Source organism: Lissotriton vulgaris, chromosome 6, assembly GCF_964263255.1.
Source record: "Lissotriton vulgaris chromosome 6, aLisVul1.2, whole genome shotgun sequence".
Taxonomy (NCBI): Eukaryota; Metazoa; Chordata; class Amphibia; order Caudata; family Salamandridae; genus Lissotriton; species Lissotriton vulgaris.
Genome location: NC_141694.1, coordinates 541,490,064 through 541,514,842, shown reverse-complemented (window position 1 = coordinate 541,514,842; position 24,779 = coordinate 541,490,064). Strand labels below are relative to the sequence as shown.

General features: G+C 45.4%; 1 protein-coding gene across 1 annotated transcript in view; it reads right to left on the bottom strand.

Moving 5' to 3' along the window:
- Window positions 1–24,779, bottom strand: part of LOC147707531 (dynein axonemal heavy chain 5-like) — a 1,425,553-nt gene that overhangs the window by 413,189 nt on the left and 987,585 nt on the right. The window contains exon 74 of the mRNA XM_086925656.1: window positions 24,570–24,663. Within this exon, the coding sequence (XP_086781782.1) occupies window positions 24,570–24,663 (94 nt within the window). The remainder of the gene's footprint in view (window positions 1–24,569; window positions 24,664–24,779) is intronic.

The window sequence follows — 24,779 nt, the reverse complement described above, 5'->3', positions numbered from 1 at the left end:
TTCCCTTGCCAGGATTATGCATCAGGCATACCATACAATTTTTCACCATTCTCTCTGCACATTTACTAATCCCATCATTCTTCCAGACCGGGGCCAACATTTTACAGATTCCTTTAGAACTTATGTGCGCTACTCCATGTGCCATTGTCACCACTGCAAGCACATACGCATCAGGCAACATCCAACGCTGTTGTTCCGACAAGTCAATCCAACACCCACTCGAATCCAACTTGCCCGTACTTTCTTTCCATGCACGTTTTTCCTCCTCAGTTGCCTCTTTCTGAATCTCTTTCACACTTTCCACTGTATCCTCACACATTCCTGACTCGGAAATCCATCTTGCAGACGTTGCAACATACATTCTACTCATCATATTTCTAGCTGTCTGTTTAGCAGTCTCATCAGCAAAAGCATTCCCACGACCAACATCATCCGTGATTGCTTTATGCGCACTGCATTTCACAATCGCAGCTTCAGTCGGCAAGGTTAGAGATTCCAACAAGTCGTTAACTAACTGACCATGTTGAATCTTAGTCCCATGGGACGTAATGAAACCTCTTTCTTTCCACAAACGGCCAAAACTATGGGCAACGCCAAACGCGTACTGACTATCTGTGAACACATTCACTCTCTTTCCCTTAGCTAGAACACACGCTCTTGTTAGAGCGATTAACTCTGCAGCTTGGGAAGAATTCTGACTCACTCTTGCAGTCTCCACAATCGTCCTCAAAGTCGTTACTGCATAGGCAGCAGTCACATCACCATTCTCCAATTTAAAACATGACCCATCAACATACAACGTGCCATCTGGATCTGACAATGGGGTGTCTTTTAAATCAATTCGTCCTTTTGTCTCTTCCTCGGTTCTGAAACAACAATCATGAGGTTCGGAATCACTCGACTCTTGATTAGCCGGCAACAGTGTTGCTGGATTCAATACATTGCATCTTTTGATCTGAATATGACTCGCTAGCAATGTCAGCTCGTAGCCAGATAATCTCGCACCTGTAAGGTGTTGTGTCTTGGTTCTGTTCATGAGTGTATCCACAGCATGAGGAACCAGGACCACTAGCATGTTATTCATCACCAAACCGGCAGATTGTCGAATGGAAGCCGCAGCTGCCGCTGTAGCTCTCAAACAACTAGGTAACGCTCTAGCTACCGGATCTAATGTTGATGAAAAATACGCACAAGGACGTTGTTTATCACCAAATTTCTGTGTCAGAACACTCAACGCGCAACCTTCTCTCTCGTGAACATAGAGCGTGAATGGCTTGCTGTAATCGGGTGTGCCCAATACAGGAGCTGAACAAAGTGCATTTCGTAACTCAGAAAAACTCTCCTGACATTCAGCAGACCATGGCACCGGACTCGGAACATTTTTCCCAGTCAAAGCTACCAATGGTTTTGCTAAAAGAGAAAAATTTGGGATCCACTGCCTACAGTAAGAGGTAATACCTAAAAAGGCACGCACTTCTCTCTGTGTGCGAGGAACACTCATCTGCGTAATTGCTTTTATTCTCTCTGGGGTCAACTTCCTTCCCTCCTTTGACAAGAGATGACCTAAGTAGGTCACTTCTTGGCAGCAATATTGCATTTTCAAAGGTGACACCTTGTGATTCAATTTAGACAAATGATGCAATAACGAAATTGTAGCTGCTTTGCAAGTTTCCTTGTCATCGGCAGCCACTAGAAGGTCATCTACATACTGTACTAGAGCAGAACCTGGAGGAAGTACAAAGGAATCTAACTGACTTTTTAATGCCTGACTGTAAATTGATGGGCTCTCACAATAGCCTTGTGGAGCGCGTTTAAATCTGAAGCTTCAACCTCCTAGACAGAAGCCGAAAATATCTCTGCTTTCTTCGGCTATCGGAATGCTGAAAAAGGCATTTTTCAGGTCGATGACTGAAAACCATGTAGCTGTTGCAGGAATCAACGTTAACAAGGCAGTAATATCTGGAACCACAGGAAACTGCGGGACCACAATCTTATTAACCTCTCTGAGATCAATGACAAACCTATATACTGGAGGCTTTGAAGGATCAGTTTGTTTCAAAATCGGTAATACAGGACTGTTACAGACATTTCCTCTAGTTTCTTCAACCACACCTTTCTTAATCAAATCTTGCACAATCAGTAAAAGTGCACGTTCACCTTCATTAGAGATCTTGTATTGAGGAATTCGTGGAAATTTTACATTTGCTTTCAAAGTGAATACATATGGTGGTATTTCTAAAAGGCCTACATCATTAGGACCAATCGCCCAAAGAGTATCAGGGAGTGAACGCAGCTCTGGCGGGAGTGCATCCATTGACAAGTACATCGGAGAGGTGATTCTTTTACCCAACGTAAGCTGTACTCCTTCCGGAGAACAGTACAATGTCGCATATAGGCGTTTTAACAAGTCTAAACCAAGCAGATTTTCATTACAACCTGTCGTCAAAATCAGGGGTGCTTTCAATTGACACGGTCCAACAGAAATAGACAAAGGACCAGATACAGGGTTGTAAACAGGGGCGCCTGAAAAACCTACAGAAACATTTGTTAAGCCAGACAAAGGTGCGCCAGGGAGTTTCGCATGCATGATCGAACTTTTTGCGGCACCAGTATCCAACAGAAACGGTTCGACTACACCTGATGTTGCTACTGCGACATAAGGCCCACTCTGATCCACTGGAACTGATACTACTCCCTCTCTCTGTCCATGGCTGTCCTAGTACTCATTTTGTTGAAATCCCTCATCATTTTCACAACAGTCTTCAACATGATACTGTTGAGATCTATTTTGTTGGGCAGACTGTCCATTTCGTTGATCAAAGTGATTGGAAGGGCGATCATTTGTCTGTGGAGGCATAGCACCTCGTCCTCGACCTCTAGAATTCTGCACAAAACCACCACGACCTCTCTGAGCTGCTGCTGCGTTATTTTGCGCTAAGACTGGACACTCATTTTTATAATGACCCTCTTTCTTACAATACGCACACTGATTCCACTGATATTGTGGCCTAGGTGAACTATAATCTGTCCTTTGATACGATCCTTGCTGTGTATTAGTCTGATTCATGCGAGGCGGATATGCCTGTTGCAAAAGGACTTTAGTCTTTAAGTCTTTCGTCTTCTTATCTGATTTCTCTTTCTCTTCTTTATCCCTATTTTCATAATACTGTGCAGTTGCAAGTATTTGCGCAGTTGTAGAGACAGCCCACGCACTCTCGGAATCTTTTAATTTATTGCATAGCTCAGGTAACAAATTGTGCACGAATTTATCGACAAACAGTCTCTGTCCTCCTTCTGTGCTCATATCCTGACCACTATGATCTACAAAAGTCTCTTCGAACCTCGTGAAAAAGTCGGAGACACTTTCGTCTTTCTTTTGCCTGCAGGCGGACAACTTGTCCCAATTAACACGCAATGCGGGCATCAGAGTCTTTATTAAGTCGATTATCCTACCTGGAAGATTAGCAATTAGAGGTTCGGGTTTGGAACCACCTATTTGCTGACCATCCGCTGCAATGATAGCTGCCCAATCACCACCTAGGGCAACTGGATGATTCTCTTTACGAATTTTAGCCCAAATTGGTTGCGGAACTACATTCCCAAATAACATGTCAATGTCCGCCAGATTCATCACACAGGCCTCAACTGTTTGCGCTAATTCCTTATAGTACTCAGCAGGATTCTTACGCGGGTCTGGCAAGGCCTGCTTCACTGCTAACACTTCGGCTCGCTTCCACGGAATGTGTATCCACACTCTTTGGAATTGCGCCGGAGCGGCTGCAATACCATGGGCCGCATTAGCTTGCACAGCTTCACGCCAAATTGGAGGAACCTCCCTCATTGGATATTGGCGATTCAGCTTCGTACTACTTTTCTCTAAGTCTCTCGGTGAACGAAGTGATGGATCATTCCTATAACTTAATTAACTAATCAGTTCCATCGCTTCTTTTATATTTTGACCTACTATCATTCCTGCAGCAAACTCTTTCTGAACCTTAATTAAGTCTTCTAAATTCAATTCAGAGTCATCTTCTTCTAGTTCCTCACGTACAAGAGAGCACATCTCGTCAAAGACATATCGTTGCGTTGGTTCATTCCACTGCATAAATGTATCTAGTACATCTCTCGTGCTATATCTCCTACTTTTCGAAATCCATCTGAGAGCCGTGGAATCTAATATTCCCCGTTCCTCAGTACTTGGGAGCTGACTACGTCTTTGTACAGAGTCAGAAGTAGGAGTCTTAATCAAAGATTTATAGAAAGGAGATAGAATGTTAGAGACAGAATCAGTGATTCTTCGACGAACAGAAAGCGGAGTCAACATACTGGCAGATGCAGAGAACACAGTAGCAGTTGGAACAGATAGCGGGACAGTAGGAGTATCGAGGAAGATAGCTTGTGAAACAGTAGGTGTAAGCGATACAGGTATAGGTAGAGAAGTCGGCAATCCAGGAAGAGGAGGTGCCGTAGGAACGTTTACATTAACCATAGGAGGTAAAGGAACTTGATTCTGAGGGGCAGGAGCAGGAATACCAGGTTGTCCAGCAACCGGCAATTGAACATTTGGTATAGGTGGAGCCGTAGTACCCTGTGCATACGGTGGTGGTGACCGTAACAAGTAAGACAACAGAGGATCGTTTTCGGGATCCTCTACTATCTTAGTCGTACTCGATGGCAAGGCAGGATAGCACTTATCTATCGCTAAGTTACGCTCTCTAGTGGCTATCTCCATTGCTTTCTCAGACTCGTTATCTTGCAGCTGCTTAGCCGCTTGTTCTAAAGTTAACTCTTGCTCTTTCTGTTCTTTTTTCAACCTTTTAATTTCTCTCTGTTTAGATTCTTTTCGCCAGTAACGGAAAGAATCAAACATTGCCGGCCGGGCTTTCTTCTTAAACAATTTCACTTCTAAATTGTCAAGGATTTCGGGTTCAAAACTACCATGCAGTGGCCAACTAAGGACACCGTCCTTTTCAGTGTATCGGACCCATACCTCATTATACGATATAGGACCCACACCATGCTTACAGTAAAGATCATATAGAGGAGTCCCAATCGGAGGAACCAGACATGAGTCCTCCAATCGTGAATCACTGTTGCAACCAAAACACGACAACATACAATTTCTCCGACTTACCATTTTGTAATCCGGAACACAGAACAGACAACACAAACAGGGATGTGCACTCGAACCAAGAACTTAGGCCTACCAAAAGCGAACAAATGTATCGATACCCAAACTAAACCAAATAGATTATCGTAACCAGAACAACCAGTGATAATCTTACGAAACCAAACCAAACTAAGAACCAAAAAAGGATTTTAACAACCCTCACGAAATAACCAGCTAGCAACCACTAAATACTTAACTGAGGCACTGAAGACGTCACCAAGGAGAAACCCGTCACGTTTCGCCGTACTAAGGACTGCACCTCGGGTCCAAGACAGGGCGACGGTCAAGGCAACGGCCCACTGCAGCCGTCCTGAACGGGAACCCTCGTGGAAGAGAACGTCGGGCCACTTTTGCGATATGCCGGGATCGATGAAGTGGGGCGCCTCCCTCAGGAATCTTCACACAAAGCTTCTCGAACTCTTCAGGCTTTTGGACCGGTACCGAATGACGTCGCCCTACGTTGGGCGCCAATTGGAGTTCTGGACTTTTTGGTTCCGTCCAGAGGTGTCAGGGAACAACACCCGAAGACCCCGGAGTTCCACCTGTCTTGGTGCACAAATAAACAGAAACACGGGCTTCTCGATGGTGGCGTCAAAGACCAAAGGTTTATTACTGCAGGGACACAGAAGTCACAGAAACTACACACGGGCAGATTCTAGGAGCCTGTTCGATTTGTACAAAGAGGGTTGCTCCTTATATACTAAAAATTGGGCTTCAGGCAAATTCTTCACATGTTAGTACATTCCCAAACCTTTGTGTCCTAAACAATAAATATTTGGCGTTGCACAGGAATCGTCGACAATATCTGATGTCAAAACATTACGAACGAGGGGTTCCCACTTTTCCATCATAATCTCATGTCAACTTTTCATTCAAGACCCGGACCGCCTCATCGTAAATTTCGTTACCTCCCCCTAATAAAGGCCCAGAAGGAAAGGAGCAGAGCCAGGTGCAGAAGATAGAAAAGCAGGATAAGGGATGTTTGTGGGTTGTAAATGGGCAAGGCTACCGGCTTCGGCCGCCTAATCATGATCAGGCCAACGACCACAAGAACCAGTATAGCAGGACTGGCCTCGGGCAGAGGAGGCAGCCTTTGTCGAGTCATGCAGCTACAGCGTGTTCTGTTCCAAGGTGCACGTGTCACTAAAGAGGTGAATCGCCGGCTAAGGCTACGTGTCCTTAATCGAAATGAAATAATCAAAGGTTATTGCGTATGTGAGGGCAAGAAACACAAAATGGCTGCCATGATCTAAGATGGATGCCATGGGTAGATCGGAAAAAATGTTCGTAACAGTAGTACTCTTGCTCGTAGCGTAGCGAAAACACCAGAATATGCTAAATGGATCATTTGCGGTTCGCTGATACCAATATTATGTATTTCCGACAATATTGAAAACACGGGTTCAAATCGTCACGGAACCTCACAACTGCTTATAGAACTGTTTGGCCGCAACTGCCTGTCAGATATGTTCGTGGTTGAGCGCGCCCACAGTACTCTTGCGACTAGATCACTGCCGGACACCCTCCTAGACCAGTGATCGCGAAACTCCTAAACATCGAGACCGCAACATGGTGGTCCGGCGGGCCAGCGAGAAGGTGGAATTGCAATACCAGGGATTCCAGGTTGCCTTTTATCTCGATTTCATGGCCAATGTTCATGCGGCAAGGAAAGAATTCACTGCGGTCAAAAAAACAACTACAGAAGGCTAACATCACGTACGCCATGCTATACTCAGCTCGGCTGCATATTGACTATGATGGACATCAGAAAATATACAACACTACCAAAGCTGTACAAAATTTCTTGAAAACGCACAAAAAAGAACATGATCCCAGAGCTCACAGGACCCGGCGGACTCAGACTGAAGATGAAAGCTGTCTTTTGATAAGTATATGCCCTAAGCACAAAACCTTGAGGTTGACTTCTCAATATTAGGAATGAGATTGACTGATAATCTGAACTTCCTGGCCACCTCCGGAGAGGAGGGAATCTGGGCTCCTAACAACCCCACGCTACAGTTCTTTTTCTTTCTGGTTTCGTTCTTAAAGTTGGGGTGGGGCATTCGGGAACACTGTCCTCAGCATAACTGGGGTGATGTTGTGGGTGGGATAGGGTGGGGGGAGGGTCTTTGAATCATGGGACAATTATGTGGTTTGCCGTGAATATGCAGTTTTCCTTTAATGTACCTGGTCGCACTTATATACACTGGAAAAATTCGAACTGTTAAATGGCGGGGGTAGTGCACATGGATAGTTTCTCAGTTGCATATATGACGTGGAACGCACATGGACTTAACATCCCGAAGAAGATCCGGCAGGTGTTAGCTCACCTAGATAGACACCGCATTAAAGTTGCTCTACTTCAGGAAACACACCTAACTACACAAAATTAAAGTAGGATGGGCGCCCACTGGGCGGGCTACAGGTTGTTCTCATCATACTCTTCATATGCGTGTGGAGTAGCTATACTAATCAGCAAAGACACCCCCTTTACAGTTATTAACTCAACTATAGATTGCAACGGCAGGTATGCCATGGTAAAATTCATGGGACATTTCTCACTATAGTGAACACATATGGGCCTAATATAGACAACCCTAAGTTTTATGAGGAAATTCTGTCAGTGCTGCGGGAGGGACCTGAATCAAAATTAATATGGAGAGGCGATCTCAACACACACCTTGACCCCACTAAATATAAGTCGAGCCAGCAGCGAGGACACTCACCCAAAGCCACGCACGTCATTAAAGTGGGTATGGAAGAATTAGGGCTCATTGACGCATAGAGAGTACAACATATGGACACATTGGAGGGCACCAGTATATCCACTGCACACAGGAGTTGGCCGAGACTAGATTACTGGTTCACCAGCGCTGGGATTAATACATGGGTGACAGATGTGGCTAGGCTTCCGCTGGCATAATCAGACCATAATCCGGTAGTGCTCATGCTCTGTATTCCAAACACAATGCCTTGTCAAATTACATGGATATTCAGGGTTGAGGCCATGATGGACCCAACATACATGGCCATAATCAGGGAAGCAATACAACTATATTTCACTATTAATGTGGGGTTGGTCAGCACAGTGGCAACACTCTGGGGAGCCTTAAAGGTTACGATTCGGGGGACGTGTATTAGCACTAATGCGGATATCCTCAGAGATATTAGAGGGAGGCTGATGAGTCTAGAAAATAAGTTTAAACAGCTTGAAAGGGCACAGGAGCTTGATCTGTGTTCTGCCATGCTGGTACAAATTAAAGATTTACAACAAGGGGTGGTGAGGGACAGAGTCTCTGAATTAAGCAGAAAGCTCTCACCCAGTCAAGAGATCAGGGCTAGATCCAACACCGTTTTTTAGCTCACTGCACCAGGATTCAAGCAAGCCGGGCCGAAGAAGGCTGAAATGCCAGAAACCGGTCCCCGGTAGCTTGTCTCCTTTCTGGTTAAGAATTGGCTTGGTAGTTTAGTCTGCCCTGTTCCCATGATGCACTGGGCCAGGGACAGACTGATTTGCATATAGCCAGGTTCTGAGCTGGGATGGGGCAGTGAGATAAATAACGGTGATGGATCAAGCCCTGATCTTTGGACTGGGTAAGAGTGGTCTGTTTAACTCAGACACTCTGTTCATCACCACCCCCTTTTCTAAATCGTTTTTGGCCACTATAGGTGTGGCAGGATATACTCAGACATGAGTCCCTTTCTCACTGCTCCATCAGGATTCAAGCAAGCCGGGCCGAAGAAGGCTGAAATGCCAGAAACCGGTCCCCGGTAGCTTGTCTCCTTTCTGGTTAAGAATTGGCTTGGTAGTTTAGTCTGCCCTGTTCCCATGATGCACTGGGCCAGGGACAGACTGATTTGCATATAGCCAGGTTCTGAGCTGGGATGGGGCAGTGAGATAAATAACGGTGATGGATCAAGCCCTGATCTTTGGACTGGGTAAGAGTGGTCTGTTTAACTCAGACACTCTGTTCATCACCACCCCCTTTTCTAAATCGTTTTTGGCCACTATAGGTGTGGCAGGGTATACTCAGACATGAGTCCCTTTCTCACTGCTCCATCAGGATTCAAGCAAGCCGGGCCGAAGAAGGCTGAAATGCCAGAAACCGGTCCCCGGTAGCTTGTCTCCTTTCTGGTTAAGAATTGGCTTGGTAGTTTAGTCTGCCCTGTTCCCATGATGCACTGGGCCAGGGACAGACTGATTTGCATATAGCCAGGTTCTGAGCTGGGATGGGGCAGTGAGATAAATAACGGTGATGGATCAAGCCCTGATCTTTGGACTGGGTAAGAGTGGTCTGTTTAACTCAGACACTCTGTTCATCACCACCCCCTTTTCTAAATCGTTTTTGGCCACTATAGGTGTGGCAGGGTATACTCAGACATGAGTCCCTTTCTCACTGCTCCATCAGGATTCAAGCAAGCCGGGCCGAAGAAGGCTGAAATGCCAGAAACCGGTCCCCGGTAGCTTGTCTCCTTTCTGGTTAAGAATTGGCTTGGTAGTTTAGTCTGCCCTGTTCCCATGATGCACTGGGCCAGGGACAGACTGATTTGCATATAGCCAGGTTCTGAGCTGGGATGGGGCAGTGAGATAAATAACGGTGATGGATCAAGCCCTGATCTTTGGACTGGGTAAGAGTGGTCTGTTTAACTCAGACACTCTGTTCATCACCACCCCCTTTTCTAAATCGTTTTTGGCCACTATAGGTGTGGCAGGGTATACTCAGACATGAGTCCCTTTCTCACTGCTCCATCAGGATTCAAGCAAGCCGGGCCGAAGAAGGCTGAAATGCCAGAAACCGGTCCCCGGTAGCTTGTCTCCTTTCTGGTTAAGAATTGGCTTGGTAGTTTAGTCTGCCCTGTTCCCATGATGCACTGGGCCAGGGACAGACTGATTTGCATATAGCCAGGTTCTGAGCTGGGATGGGGCAGTGAGATAAATAACGGTGATGGATCAAGCCCTGATCTTTGGACTGGGTAAGAGTGGTCTGTTTAACTCAGACACTCTGTTCATCACCACCCCCTTTTCTAAATCGTTTTTGGCCACTATAGGTGTGGCAGGGTATACTCAGACATGAGTCCCTTTCTCACTGCTCCATCAGGATTCAAGCAAGCCGGGCCGAAGAAGGCTGAAATGCCAGAAACCGGTCCCCGGTAGCTTGTCTCCTTTCTGGTTAAGAATTGGCTTGGTAGTTTAGTCTGCCCTGTTCCCATGATGCACTGGGCCAGGGACAGACTGATTTGCATATAGCCAGGTTCTGAGCTGGGATGGGGCAGTGAGATAAATAACGGTGATGGATCAAGCCCTGATCTTTGGACTGGGTAAGAGTGGTCTGTTTAACTCAGACACTCTGTTCATCACCACCCCCTTTTCTAAATCGGTACAAATTAAAGAGGCAGTGACAGAGTACAACGAGCTAGCGGCAGACGAAGGGAAATATATGTCGAGAAGGCATGTTGCAAGGGCCTATGGGGAGGGAGGGCGCCTGCAACACAATCTTGGAGCTTTAATTAGGATGAGACATGAACACCACACGATTAATCACATCACAGACGACATGGGGGTGGATCATTACTCACCACACAATATCACAATATCACAATATCACTGACCTATTTCGCTACTTTTATGCGGTGCTGTATACCTCCAGGGGCACGGCGGACCGCCGATTTCCATGAATACCTTAATGACATTGCATTAGCTTTGTTTTCTAGGGCACAACAAGACTACCTGGCCCGCCGAATAACGGCTGACAAGATTAAAGATGTAATCAAGACCCTCCCTAATAGAAAGGCGCCAGGCCCGGATGGACTCATGGGTGAATTCTATAAGGAATTTGTGGAGGAGCTAGCGCCCTACTTACTGGCATTGTTTGAAGAGGCATACTAAACGGGCTCTCTACCGCCCTGCTCCGTGAGGCCCTGATCATTGCTTTGTTTAAAAAAGATAAGGCGCCTTCCCGATGCGACTCATATTGACCGCTGTCGTTCATAAACACTGAAAAAAAATATTGGCAAAAATACTCTCTACCAGGCTTCAACCCTTACTCCCGAACATAGCCCTACCGGACCAATCAGGGTTTATACCGGAGCGCTCCACTTCATATAATTTACGTACCATTTTTCCTTATTCCATATATTGAACCCGGATTTGAGTGGGTGGCAGTGCTGCTTGACACAGCTAAAGCCTTCGATTCCATCGAGTGGGTATACATGTTTCAATACTAGGCAGAATTGGACTCCATGTGTCCTTTTGTAGATGAGTGAAACTGCTATACACAGATCCAACAGCGTGAATACGGATTGAGAGAAAAACTTTGGAACCCATAAAAATTCGCAGAGGGACCAGGCATGGGTGCCCCCTGTCGCCTCTCCTTTTTTCAATACTGCTGGAGCCCCTGGGCTGCATTCTCCGGCAGCGCCATGGTGCGTACACCCTCAGGTTTACACTGAGACCAGTAAATATCTCCTTATACGCGGATGACATGGTACTCATTGTCAGGGAGCCCCAAACGTACCTGGAGGCCATACTACGCAAATATATCCGCTTTGGATATTTTTCGGACCTGGCTTTAAATTGGGCTAAATCGATAGCTGTGCCTCTCACTGAAAGTACTGTCCAGCATCCTCTGGACTTTCCCCTCAAGTGGACGGTTGAGCCCGTAAAATACCTCGCTATATGGGTGCATTGATGCCCAGACACGGTAATCTGTGCAAATTATGGCAGGGCATGCTCCCAATTAGAAAATCAAGTCACAAGATGGGTTAGATTGCCTCTATCGCTGGCGGACAGGATCACACTCATTATTATGACTGTTCCTACACATTTTTAATAACATCTCCATTAAACTAACCAGTCAATTCTTCAAAGATCTACTCACACAACTGCTGAAACTGATTTGGGGTGGGAAGCAATCCAGGGTGAGCTGGGGTAAACTCATACTAGACTACAAAAAGGGGGGGCTTTGGAGTGCCTGATTTGCAATTATACTATCTATGTAATCAGGCACAATACGCTCACTTTTGGTACAACTCTCACGCATTCATTCTCCATGTAGCAGTGGAGGACGGTGATGCACACCCAACCCCTCTAAGATGCATCCTTACACACACTAAGTGCAGTACTCCTAAGGCTGCAATCAACACCATAGATTGCACCATATCAGCCTAGCATGATCTTGGTAGGCTGGCAGCGAAGTTACCATCATATGCGCCCCTGCTCCCACTTGCACATCACGCGGCGCTGTCGGTCACACAAGAGCCAGGGCTGCCCGAGCACTCCAGCTGGCAGGCATAGATAGACGGCAGGATCTGTTCCCAGAAAGTACCTTTTTAACCTAGAGGGACTGCACTGTATACAAACTAAATCTCTGCTGTTCCTGTTTACCTATTGAGACTAAGAGAAGCAGTAAAGGCACATTACCCAACTTTCCCACAGGAACCACAAGCGTTACACACTTTACACACACTACTATTCAGCCCAACAAGACACAAACTCATCACTAGGCTCTATTGTACTGCCAGGGATGAATGTTGGCCGGGCACCGACAGTTGCTTAGCTAGATGGAATTAACAACTAGCACCACAAATTACGCATAACGAGTGGGAATATACCTGCCAGCGCATCGAGGCCCTCACCCCTAATGGAAATTTACGTATCATACATTTTTTATACTTGCATCGAACGTACTATATGCCTGTCCGCCTATGGAAATATGGTCTTCGGGAATCAGATGAATGTAAGTGATGTGGCACCATGGGAGCCGATTGCATGCACCTCGTATGGCACTGTGACGGGTGCAGGAATTCTGGGTGGACGTGATTGATAGGCTAAAGACTATGACAACTTCTGTGTTGCCCTAAAACATGTCTGCTATGTATTGTACCTATACTTAAAGGTGTTACTGGTAGATTCATAAAAATCGCATTAAATACGGAAAAAAGGCAGGTGGTGATATGTTGGGAGGGCAAGGCACCCCCTAAGCCCGAGATGTGGATTAAGGTCTTAGTCTACTGCAAAGACAACTTGACACTGTCACTGAGGAGCTGCCGTCGCCCTCAAGACCAAGAGACATTTGGCCACCGCTACTGGACTACCTGAGAACTCGTGACACATAACAGCTCACCACTGACTAAAGCCCAGTACAGTTCCATGGAACAATACGAACTATACAAAACACCAACATACATCTTCACCTGCTGACGAGGGGCGATCCTGTATCTGTACGTGCACCAAGCCACTCGCTGTTTTTATGTCATAACTGTATGATGACAATGTTGTTAAAACTCAATAAAAACCTTTAAAAAACACCTCTGGAGGAAGGTAAAAGGTTTTCAGCTCCCTCTGTTCAATCTCCACACATGATGTTGGGGGTTGCAATGGCTTGGGTGCAGAACCCTGTCCTGTTTTTGCGACAGCAGGTCCTTCTGGAGGGGCAGCCTGATCAGAAGTCATATGCTCAAGTACAGGAATTCTGCATACCAAAGATTCTGTGCCCAATCCAGAGTTACTAGGATGACTCAGGTCCAGTCTTTTCTGATCTTCTTGAGAACTTGGGGCTGGAGTGATATCCACGGAAAGGCAGCCCAGCGAGAGATACTTTGGAAACTCCAATGCACAGAAGTACTGACATTATGCATTCTCTGTGGTAGCAAACATGTTTAGCCAATGCTCTCCCCATTGGCAGAAGAGACCTCACAGCACCTCTGGGTGTAACTGCCACTTGTGATCCCCTAGGAGTCGAAGGCTGAGCTCATCAACCCTGGCATTCAAATAATCTGCCAGGGGGTTCACCACCAGGAAAATTCCAGTTCCAGAGGCACAAGGCCTCCAAGCACAGGTTCCATAACTTCCACCTCTTCCAGGTGGACGCCCAGCCCAGGAGTGATCTATCAGTCCTCACTGTCAACTCTGAGTGGGGAAGGGAGAGGGGTATGACACTGACTCAATCACAGGCCAATAGCCACCACTGCAGAACCTTTGCAGTCTCCTATGAAATCTAGACCTATTTGGAGAGTTCACCTTGATGTTGGACCAACTGGGACTTCAGATCCCACTGCAAAGCCTGCATATGTCATCTGGCATGCTCGATAAGCAGGATGACGGAGGACATCCATCCCAGGAGCCTCAGAGCTGAACTCACTAAAAATCCGGGACTGAGGCTGGGAAATTGTGATCATAGCCTGAATATCCTGGACTCGCTTTCCCGGTGGAAAGACATGAAAAGGGACAGTGTCCAGAATGGCTCAGATGAAGGGACCATCTAGGAAGGAGTCAGGTGTGACTTTTGCATGTCTATAGTGAACCCCAAAGATGATAGGAGGTTCACCGTAGTGTGGAGGTGGCTGACGACTTGGGTGAGCCTACTTTCAGCAGCCAGTCATCGAGGTAGGGAAAGACTGGTACTCAAGACCTCCAAATGTGTGCTGCAACCACCACCATCAGTTTTTTTAACACTGAAGGGTGCTGATGAGACCAAGAAGGAGCACAATGAACTGAAAATGCTCCCCCTCCACCACAAACCACAGGTATAGCGGATGTGCCAGCAGGATGGGAATCTAGAAATAGGGGTCCTGCAGGTCCAGTGCTACAGTCCAGGCTCCAGGGTCGAGGGCAGACTAGACCTGGGCCATAGTGAAAATTTGAATTTCTTCCTCTGGAGGAAGAAATTGAGAGAACGCAGGTCTAAAATAGGCCAAAGTCCTCCAACCTTCTTGGGCTCCAGAAAGAAGCGGGAATTACAACCATGCCCTACTTCTGGCCAGGCACCCTCTTGATTGCTACTTTGGCCTAAAGGGCTTGCCGTTCCTGCCACAAAAAGGAGAGATGATCCTCCATCAGTTGTTGGTTAGAAGGTGGAAGGCACAGCGGGGATGAAAGGAAGGGTAAGGCGTAGACTTTGCAATCAATTTGGAGGACTCACCTGTCTGATATGATTGCCTGTCAACAGAAATAGAATTGGTAGATTCTGCCGTCCATCAGGTGACTGGGACCCTGCAAGAGTATATATATTGAAGAGGTTTAGCAGATTCGGTGTGGGGGAAGTGCAGTGGACGGGCCAATGTAAGAAAGTGTTTTCCGAATGTCTTCACTCGCTTTGATACTCTGTGAAGGGGAGTGGTAGGAAAATTGTTGGGGGTGGTCCTGCTGTTGGAAGTCTGCACCACAAGGCTCTCAGGAGAAGGATGCTATGATAAAAAGTATGGGTTGCCTGGAGCAGGGCAACGGCGACTGGCAATTTGCCAGTTAACAGGACAGCCAAATACACGGCCTAGCCCAACTCCTAATTAGGGTGCCTATCAAAGCCTCATTGATAGGTAGGAGAGGCTCAGAAGCAGTCGACCAGTCTGCAGGCCTTCCATCAAGCCGTTTGTTTTCACTTTTATGGTGGGGAGGTGCATATCAAGGACTTCAGCTGGCCTACACATAACAATGGTGTGGAATGTAGCTTCTTCCAAGGCTGTGCCAGGAGGGGAGAGCAAGACAGACTCAGGGGAAGTGTCCAGCTACCTTGCGTCTTAAAAGTCATCATGCCAATTTTCATCAGCATAGGTATGAGCAAATTCATCATCCTGGTCATAATCGTTATCAAATTACATACCAAAATAGAATGTAAAGAGTATTGTCTGCCTTGTGGTAAGGTGAGTGCAGAAACCTTAGTCGGATTCAGCTGTGTTGGCAGTCAAATTCAGACCAGCATTGAAAAGGGTAATTGGCCATCTCTTTGTGCGGCAAAGTTGAAATCAGCGTCAATGTACTTGGCCCGGCGGGATACGGGCACCAGAGGTGGCATCAGTACTGGAGCACAGGTCTAAAATAGGCCAAAGTCCTCCAACCTTCTTGGGTCCTGAAAGTAGCGGGAATTACAACCATGCCCTACTTCTGGCCAGGCACCCTCTTGATTGCTACTTTGGCCTAAAGGGCTTGCATTTCCTGCCACAAAATGGAGAGATGATCCTCCATCAGTTGTTGGTTAGAAGGTGGAAGGCACAGCGGGGATGAAAGGAAGGGTAAGGCGTAGACTTTGCAATCAATTTGGAGGACTCACCTGTCTGATATGATTGCCTGTCAATAGAAATAGAATTGATAGATTCTGCCGTCCATCAGGTGACTGGGACCCTGCAAGAGTACATTGAAGAGGTTTAGCAGATTCGGTGTGGGGGAAGTGCAGTAGACTGGACAATGTAAGAAAGTGTTTTCCCAATGTCTTCACTCGCTTTGATACTCTGTGAAGGGGAGTGGTAGGAAAATTGTTGGGGGTGGTCCGGCTGTTGGAAGCCTGCACCACAAGGCTCTCAGGAGAAGGATGCTATGATAAAAAGTCTGGGTTGCCTGGAGCAGGGCAACGGCGACTGGCAATTTGCCAGTTAACAGGACAGCCAAATACACGGCCTAGCCCAACTCCTAATTAGGGTGCCTATCAAAGCCTCATTGATAGGTAGGAGGGTATGTAACACTTACAACGCAACTTTTACGTCGTAATGCTGTTACAACGCAGCTATTACAACGCAGGATCCATTACATCGGATGCCATTACAACGCATGGCATTACATAGCAGATGGTATTACAACGCATACCATTACATCGTAAGTATTGGTAAGTATATAATTTTTTTTTATTTTATTTAATATTATATAATTGATTTAATTATTATTAATTATAAATAAAAATATTTATGTTTTTAAATATTATAAATTAAATATATTAATTTTAGTAATTTTGGGGTACATGGGTGTTTTTAGGTTTTAGGGCAGGGTTTGGGTTTTGGGGTACAGGGGTGTTTTTAGGTTTTAGGGCAGGGTTTGGGTTTTGGGGTACAGGGGTGTTTTTAGGTTTTAGGGCAGGGTTTGGGTTTTGGGGTACAGGGGTGTTTTTAGGTTTTAGGGCAGGGTTTGGGTTTTGGGGTACAGGGGTGTTTTTAGGTTTTAGGGCAGGGTTTGGGTTTTGGGGGTACAGGGGTGTTTTTAGGTTTTAGGGCAGGGTTTGGGTTTTGGGGGTACAGGGGTGTTTTTAGGTTTTATGGCAGGGTTTGGGTTTTGGGGTACAGGGGTGTTTTTAGGTTTTAGGGCAGGGTTTGGGTTTTGGGGTACAGGGGTGTTTTTAGGTTTTAGGGCAGGGTTTGGGTTTTGGGGTACAGGGGTGTTTTTAGGTTTTAGGGCAGGGTTTGGGTTTTGGGGTACAGGGGTGTTTTTAGGTTTTAGGGCAGGGTTTGGGTTTTGGGGTACAGGGGTGTTTTTAGGTTTTAGGGCAGGGTTTGGGTTTTGGGGTACAGGGTGTTTTTAGGTTTTAGGGCAGGGTTTGGGTTTTGGGGTACAGGGGTGTTTTTAGGTTTTAGGGCAGGCTTTGGGTTTTGGGGTACAGGGGTGTTTTTAGGTTTTAGGGCAGGCTTTGGGTTTTGGGGTACAGGGGTGTTTTTAGGTTTTAGGGCAGGGTTTGGGTTTTGGGGTACAGGGGTATTGTAGTGTTCAGGGGTAGGTTTGTGTTTTGGGATAATTAAATTATATTTACCATTTTTAAATTAATTAAAATATATTTAATAAATTAAATTAATTTTATCACATTAATTACATTTTTAAATTAAATTAATTATTTCAATTAATTTAATTTATTTTCAATTGTAAAATATGTACATTAAATTAATTTCATTATTTTAATTAAATTAAATTATTTCCTTTTTTTATTAAAATTACATTTATTAAATAGATATTATTTTATTAAATTAAATTAATGGCTATTTTAAAATGTATTTTAAATAAATTAATTAAATTAAATTAATTAAATTAACTTAATAAATTTTTTTTAAAAAAAGGTATACTTACCTATACTTACGATGTAATGGTATGCGTTGTAATAGCATCTGCTATGTAATGCCATGCGTTGTAATGGCATCCGATGTAATGGATCCTGCGTTGTAAAAATTCCGTTGTAACGGAATGCGTTGTAAAAATCCGCGTTGTACTGACACCAATCCGGTAGGAGAGGCTCAGAAGCAGTCGACCAGTCTGCAGGCCTTCCATCAAGCCGTTTGTTTTCACTTTTATGGTGTGGAGGTGCATATCAAGGACTTCAGCTGGCCTACACATAACAATGGTGTGGGATGCAGCTTCTTCCAAGGCTGTGCCAGGAGGGGAGAGCAAGACAGACTCAGGGGAAGTGTCCAGCTACCTTGCGTCTTAAAAGTCATCATGCCAATTTTCATCAGCATAGGTATGAGAAAATTCATCATCCTGGTCATAATCTTTATCAAATTACATTCCAAAATAGAATGTAAAGAGTATTGCCTGCCTTGTGGTAAGGTGAGTGCAGAAACCTTAGTCGGATTCAGCTGTGTTGGCAGTCAAATTCACACCAGCATCGAAAAGGGTAATCGGCCATCTCTTTGTGCGGCAAAGTTGGAATCAGCGGCAATGTACTTGGGCCCGGCGGGATACGGGCACCAGAGGTGGCATCAGTACTGGAGCATAGGGCAGAAGAAGCTCAGAGGGTGCAGCTGACGCAGAGAGTGAACTTGGCGGTGGTAATCTAGGTGGTAGACCTTTCGGCTCAGGGGGGCCCGAAGGCATGCCAGAAAAAGTCAGTAAAGTACTGAAGAGTCTGAGTAAAGCTGAGGAAAATCTTCAATCTGTGGGCGTGGTGGAAAGACTGTTTGCAAGAAGTCTTCTCAAGTCTAAAAACCTGTCGTCTTAGGCAGTGACTTCCCTTGCACACTGTTAAAATAAATTGCTAAGTGCAGTCGTGAAAAGAAAGCAATGCACAGAGGAGAGGCACCTTTATAGTCTCTGTGTTCACTTCTGGAGCAGAATGACATCACTGTGGAGCCGCACGACACTTGTTTCCGGTATTTAGTGGTACTAAGAAAAAAGTTTCCAAATCCAGTCTGACGCCTGGGGAATATCCAAAAGGTGAGGAATGTGCAGCTAGTAGACTCTATCAGATCACTAATTATATATGAAACCCTAAAAAAAGTTCTGTCTGAAAGGTGAGGCTATGATTGTGAATCAAAGGTTTCTTCGTTGGTGGACACATATCTTCTCTAGGATTTGTTACGCTATTTGTAGTTAGTGGCTCCTCCTCAACTGTTCACATGGGGTGAATCTCATAGTCCAACTATGTACCACCTCTTCGCTATACTGAAACCCTCTTAGAAACATATTTGCCTAGACACTGCTAACTGCCGTCCTGTTTGGAAAGAAGAGAAACAACACCCCTCCATTGATAGAAACTAGCACTTGAAAGGATCGATTTACAGTCACAGACTGTGGAACACTGATGGATCTTGCTTACAAAGCAGTAAGAAATATCAACCCTTTATCCTCATGATATTGTGGCTACATAGATTTTAAGCGGCATTCAAAGCTGTGGATCAAACTTATACTTTGGAAGAAATATTGCAAACTAGGTATTCCTTATTATGTATTTAAGAAAACCCAAGTGCCATTGGGTAGCACATGGGATTCTATCAGCTTAGGGCTTGGATAGGAATATACTTCTTGCAATACTGCTTTGAAGGGGGTTAGGCAAGGGTGCTTCTGGTCCTCTTTTTTTTTTTAACTTGTCCATCTTTGAATTGCACCATGAACCATTGTAAATGATAACCTTCTCTCCAAAAAAGCTGACAATGAGCATGTATGTAATGTAATTTGTACTTGTAAAGTGCACTAATACCCCAACTGGAGTGTCCTGGCGCTGTATCGCATACCGCTGTGGAATCCTTTGCCCTGTGAAATGTCCACTCCTGGGCACCCCCAAGGTGAAGCCAGGCATCCCTGCGCTATTGGGGCCGTTGTGGAGATTAAGAGTTGCAGAGTGGGACCCATTATTAGAATAGGCACCGAGGAAAGAATTATCAGGTCCGAGGAAATTGAGCCCAAGACCCACCGGGGCGGGAATTGAACCCTGGTCCCGGGCCCGACCTCTGCATCAGGGTCTGCCGCTCTAACCATTGAGCCACACTTCTCCACATCTACCATGAAGATATGGTGCAGATTACATGGACATTATCAGTCATTGCCCAAAAGGTTTGCAAAGTACGCTGGACAAATTAACAGAATAATGTGACTTAAATTTACTTTAAGCAAACTACTTGAAGTAAAACAAAGAGATGTTGAAAGATCTGTAACAAAATCCATTATTAGTGGTCTTATAACATTTAATAGCATATGTAGTCATTTTTCACTGCTGTATCTCATAATGACTTATAGCTTAAAGGATATCTATCCATGGCGTAAGATGCTGCTGCTTGGGGGCGGGGAGGCTTTAAGAAAATCGATATCTATGCAGACACTAAAAATATAACTCTAGCTGGGAAAACTACTCAGAACAATGGGGTAATGGATGGACTGACAGACGAGACACACCAAAGGAAAGGGGCCAACATGGGATAGTGGGGACAGGATCACAATGGATTTGGAGGGTCATGTGAGTGGAATCCTGGGAGAAGTTTTACGTGCCAGGCTGTCATATAAATGTTGTATATGACTGCCAGATATATGTAGCCGTCCAAAGAGGGGAGGGGGGTTGTTTTGTTTCGATGTTATTCAATGATATAAGATTATTCAAAAGGAGACTAGCTCATCTATTACAAAATTACCGAAAGTAAAGGACTCGGGTATGTTTCGTCAAGGGGTGGGAACACCTGGTAGGTGTGTTCATGAAGCCCTCACCCACCAACCTAGTTGGTGGCATGCTTCATCATCTGGCCCACCCAGTGACACCTAGCATGTCCAGGGTGTGCTTCGATGCCTGATTACAGCGGAGCAGGTATGTTGCTGAGTGTGCAGTGAGGACTGTCAGGGTGGTGATGTTAAAACGGCTTGGCGGGGGTCCCAGTACCCAAGGGTAAATTAAACTTTAATACCTGGGCCTCCGTCAGCGGTTAAAAAATAAGGCTATTGGATGTTGGAGGCAAGTTACGACCTCTCACATCCAGTGGTGGGTCGACATGTTTCAGCCAGTGCCTTATGAATATGCTGGCTTTCTTCAGGACCTAAATAAAACGGTGTGGGTGTGACTAAAACTAGTGGGTGTGTAATTCAGACTATGTGTATACACGCCCTAAAGTGTTTAGCTATGTGTGAGAGGGGGGATTCCCTGTAGTGCCTCCTTCGCATACCGGTGTGCGAAGGAGTCACTACAGGTCCAGAGCAGGCTCTGCCCAGAAAAGCTGGTCAACCACTTGCCACTTCTCCATCTTGAAGCCAAAAACTGCTAAAACAAGCGTGTTTTTGAGAAGGGAATCCCCCCTCTCACACATAGATAAACACTTTAGGGCGTGTATACACATAGTCTGAATTACACACCCACTAGTTTTAGTCACACCCACACCGTTTTATTTAGGTCCTGAAGAAAGCCAGCATATTCATAAGGCACCGGCTGAAACATGTCGACCCACCACTGGATGTGAGAGGTCGTACCTCGCCTCAAACATCCAATAGCCTTATTTTTTAACCGCTGACGTATTTACCCTTGGGTACTGGGACCCCCGCCAAGCCGTTTTAACATCACCACCCTGACACTCCTCACTGCACACTCAGCAACATACCTGCTTCGCTGTAATCAGGCGTCGAAGCACACCCGGGACACGCTTGGTGTCACTGGGTGGGCCCGATGATGAAGCATGCCACCAACTAGGTTGGTGGGTGAGGGCTTCATGAACACACCTACCAGGTGTTCTCACCCCTTGACGAAACATACCTGAGTCCTTTACTTTCAGTAATTTTGTAATAGATGACCTAGTCTCTTTTTGATTAATCATATATAAACCTCGGGGATACGGACTAGCTCCTTGGTCCTCTCTCTCTCTCTTGATACGCATTCAATGATATAAAACACAAACTCAATAAAAACAGATTCATCAAAAAAACAATATAACTCTACTTTTTCCACAACAAAAGCATCTGTTGTGCCGGATGCGACTTCTGTATGAATTATGTCAGCGGCTTACCATTGTATATATGAGAAAAACTAAACCAAGATCCCTGTCTTAAGTCATAAAATGTGTGGATATCTTATGTTTAATAGGAGTACTGTAGGATACTTCCATTACAAATGTCCAAATCAAACGGATGCAAAACAGAATTATGTTGTATCGAAAGAGAAATAGTGGAACATATGCTATTTAACAGGTATTAATGAGCAACTGAAAGAAACAACCATATTAAGATAATAAACACATACCATACACAATAGTATGCAATACTAACCCATATGGGACTTCCATGAATGATCCAAGATATATTAGTTTATGTCAATATTTTCACATTTTTAGCAAGTGCTCTGTGTAAAATGAAATGCGAAGAAAATTATGCTTTGAATTAAATTGTGCTCAACTGTATTACCTTGGTAGTCAGTAAAACAGGGGCGGCTCCTCCATGTGGGCGGAGGAGCATCGCCCCACTGCTTTCTTGCAGTGCGAGAAGCAGAAACATAAAATGGTATTATAAATACCATTGTATGTTTCTGATTCTTGCACTGCAAGAAAACAGAAGGGTTTGGTTGAGTGAGGGAGGGTGGGCGGGTCTGCTCGAGGGCAGGGGATGAGTGACTTGCCCATGCTGTGGGCCCTGACTCTTTGGTCGGCCCTCTGGGGCTGACCCAACCAGCAGGGGTGGCTCCTCCATGTGAGTGGAGGAGCGTCACCCCACTGCTTTCTCGCATTGCGGTATTATAAATGCCTTTTTATGTTTCTGCTTCTCATACTGCGAGAAAGCAGAAGGGTTTGGTTTGGGGTGGGCGGGTCTGCTCGTGGGCAGGGGAGGAGTGGCTTGCCCAATGCTGCAGGCCCTGACTGTTTAGTCGTCCCTCTGGGGCAGACCAAACCAGTCATGCACACTCTCCCTTTTTTCCATGTAGGCTGCATACAGCCTACATCAAGAAAATGGCCTCCCCATAGATGCCTGTGTGGTCGGCATTCCATCCAATCACGACGCTGCCATTGCAGCATTGTGATTAGCTTAGGGAAGGGGAGGGAGGCTGCCTGCTTCCTGGTCCTGCAGAGGCAAGAAAGCAGGAGCCAGAGCAGAAGCTGAGAAAACGCGGGACCAGGGAAAGGTAAGGTTTTTTAAAATTATTTTTTAAACCACCCCCTCCTCACATTACCCCCCTCTTCCCTCGTAACCACTTGACCGCCCCCACGCGCCGGACCCCCCACCCGTAAGCCATGTCGGGTGCGACTGCAAACCAGTCATGTGCACTGGCCTCCCCATAGACGCCTGTGTGGTCGGCGTCCCAACCATTCACAACGCTGCCATTGCAGCATTGTGGTTGGCTTAGGGAAGGGCAGGGAGGCTGCCTGCTTCCTATTTCTGCAGAGGCAGAAAAAAAAAAGCTGGAGCTGAGAAAACAAGGGACCCTGGAAAGGTACGTTTTAAAATTTTTCATTATTATTTAGAACACCTACTCCCCACGCGACCCCCTTCCCTTGCGACCACGAGGCTGCCCCCCCCCCCCGCCTTCCCACCCTGCGCAACCCAGCGCGAGCCACCCCCCCCCCCCAACCATGAGCTATGCCGGCATGACTGCAGTAAATTAATAAATACGATTGTTTGAGATATACTCTTTCATGCTTTTTATAAACCTAAGAATCTGTTTTTTAAAAGTAAAAGTTATCGAGCTCTGGACCTGTCTGTCTGAGAAAATTCCTCTTTTCCACCTCTTGACAATAAACAGAATCCACCGAACTTGGCGATGTTAATCACTTATTAGTTCTATCTTTCGGGGTAAACACCTACGAACACTGATTCAAGGAGGAAGGATCTGCCCTTTACATACATTTGTGACACATTTTGTGAACTTCAATTACACAGTTTGTGCATGACAGTTAGGGCCACAAAAGGTTTTGGCAACAAATCCATAGTGGATATGAACCATAGACCGCAACTCAACAGAAGAGCATTAGTCACAGAAGACAAAACCGCATATATTTTTGCAACATATAAAATGATGTACAATATGAGGGTTAGAAAATCCTGCAATTCCCAAGTCTGGCACTGTCTGTCCTTTTCCCATATGTTTGAAGTTGTGGAGACCGGCTACCAATATCAAGCATGAGTCTGGTGACTCCTACACTGAACGATAGTTTCTGTTCTGGGGTATTTGTATTAGGTCCCCACAAAATAGAGGACAGATGAGTGAAGCAAAAAGAAATGCACACTAATAACAATTCATATTTTACATTGAGATTTGATACTAGCCAGTATATCTGTCTCCCATTTCATGTATCACCGATATAGCTGCAAAATCTCTGAAATGTTATTAATACTTGCTGAACTTGCTCAAGTGGTGCTGCTAGCTCGCAGTGCTAACACCATGATCTCCTGTAGATACCAGGCGCTCTGCCCTGGCTAGCTGCACCGGCCACTGTGGAAGACGAGTGTCAAGGTATTTGCTTGAAACAGACTTACTTGTGAATCCTTTCAATGATTGTGCTGCTGTCACCAATGCGGTACTGTAAGCTTTTCCACTTCGCTTTATCTACCTTGTCATCTCTTCCTATTCCTGTAAACAAAGATTAACATATTTGTTATGACATTTCTAACATATATTTCATCTAGTTTTTGACAAAATGGTTAATTCCTATAGCAGTTTGTAAATTTATGTTTGCCGGAAATTTC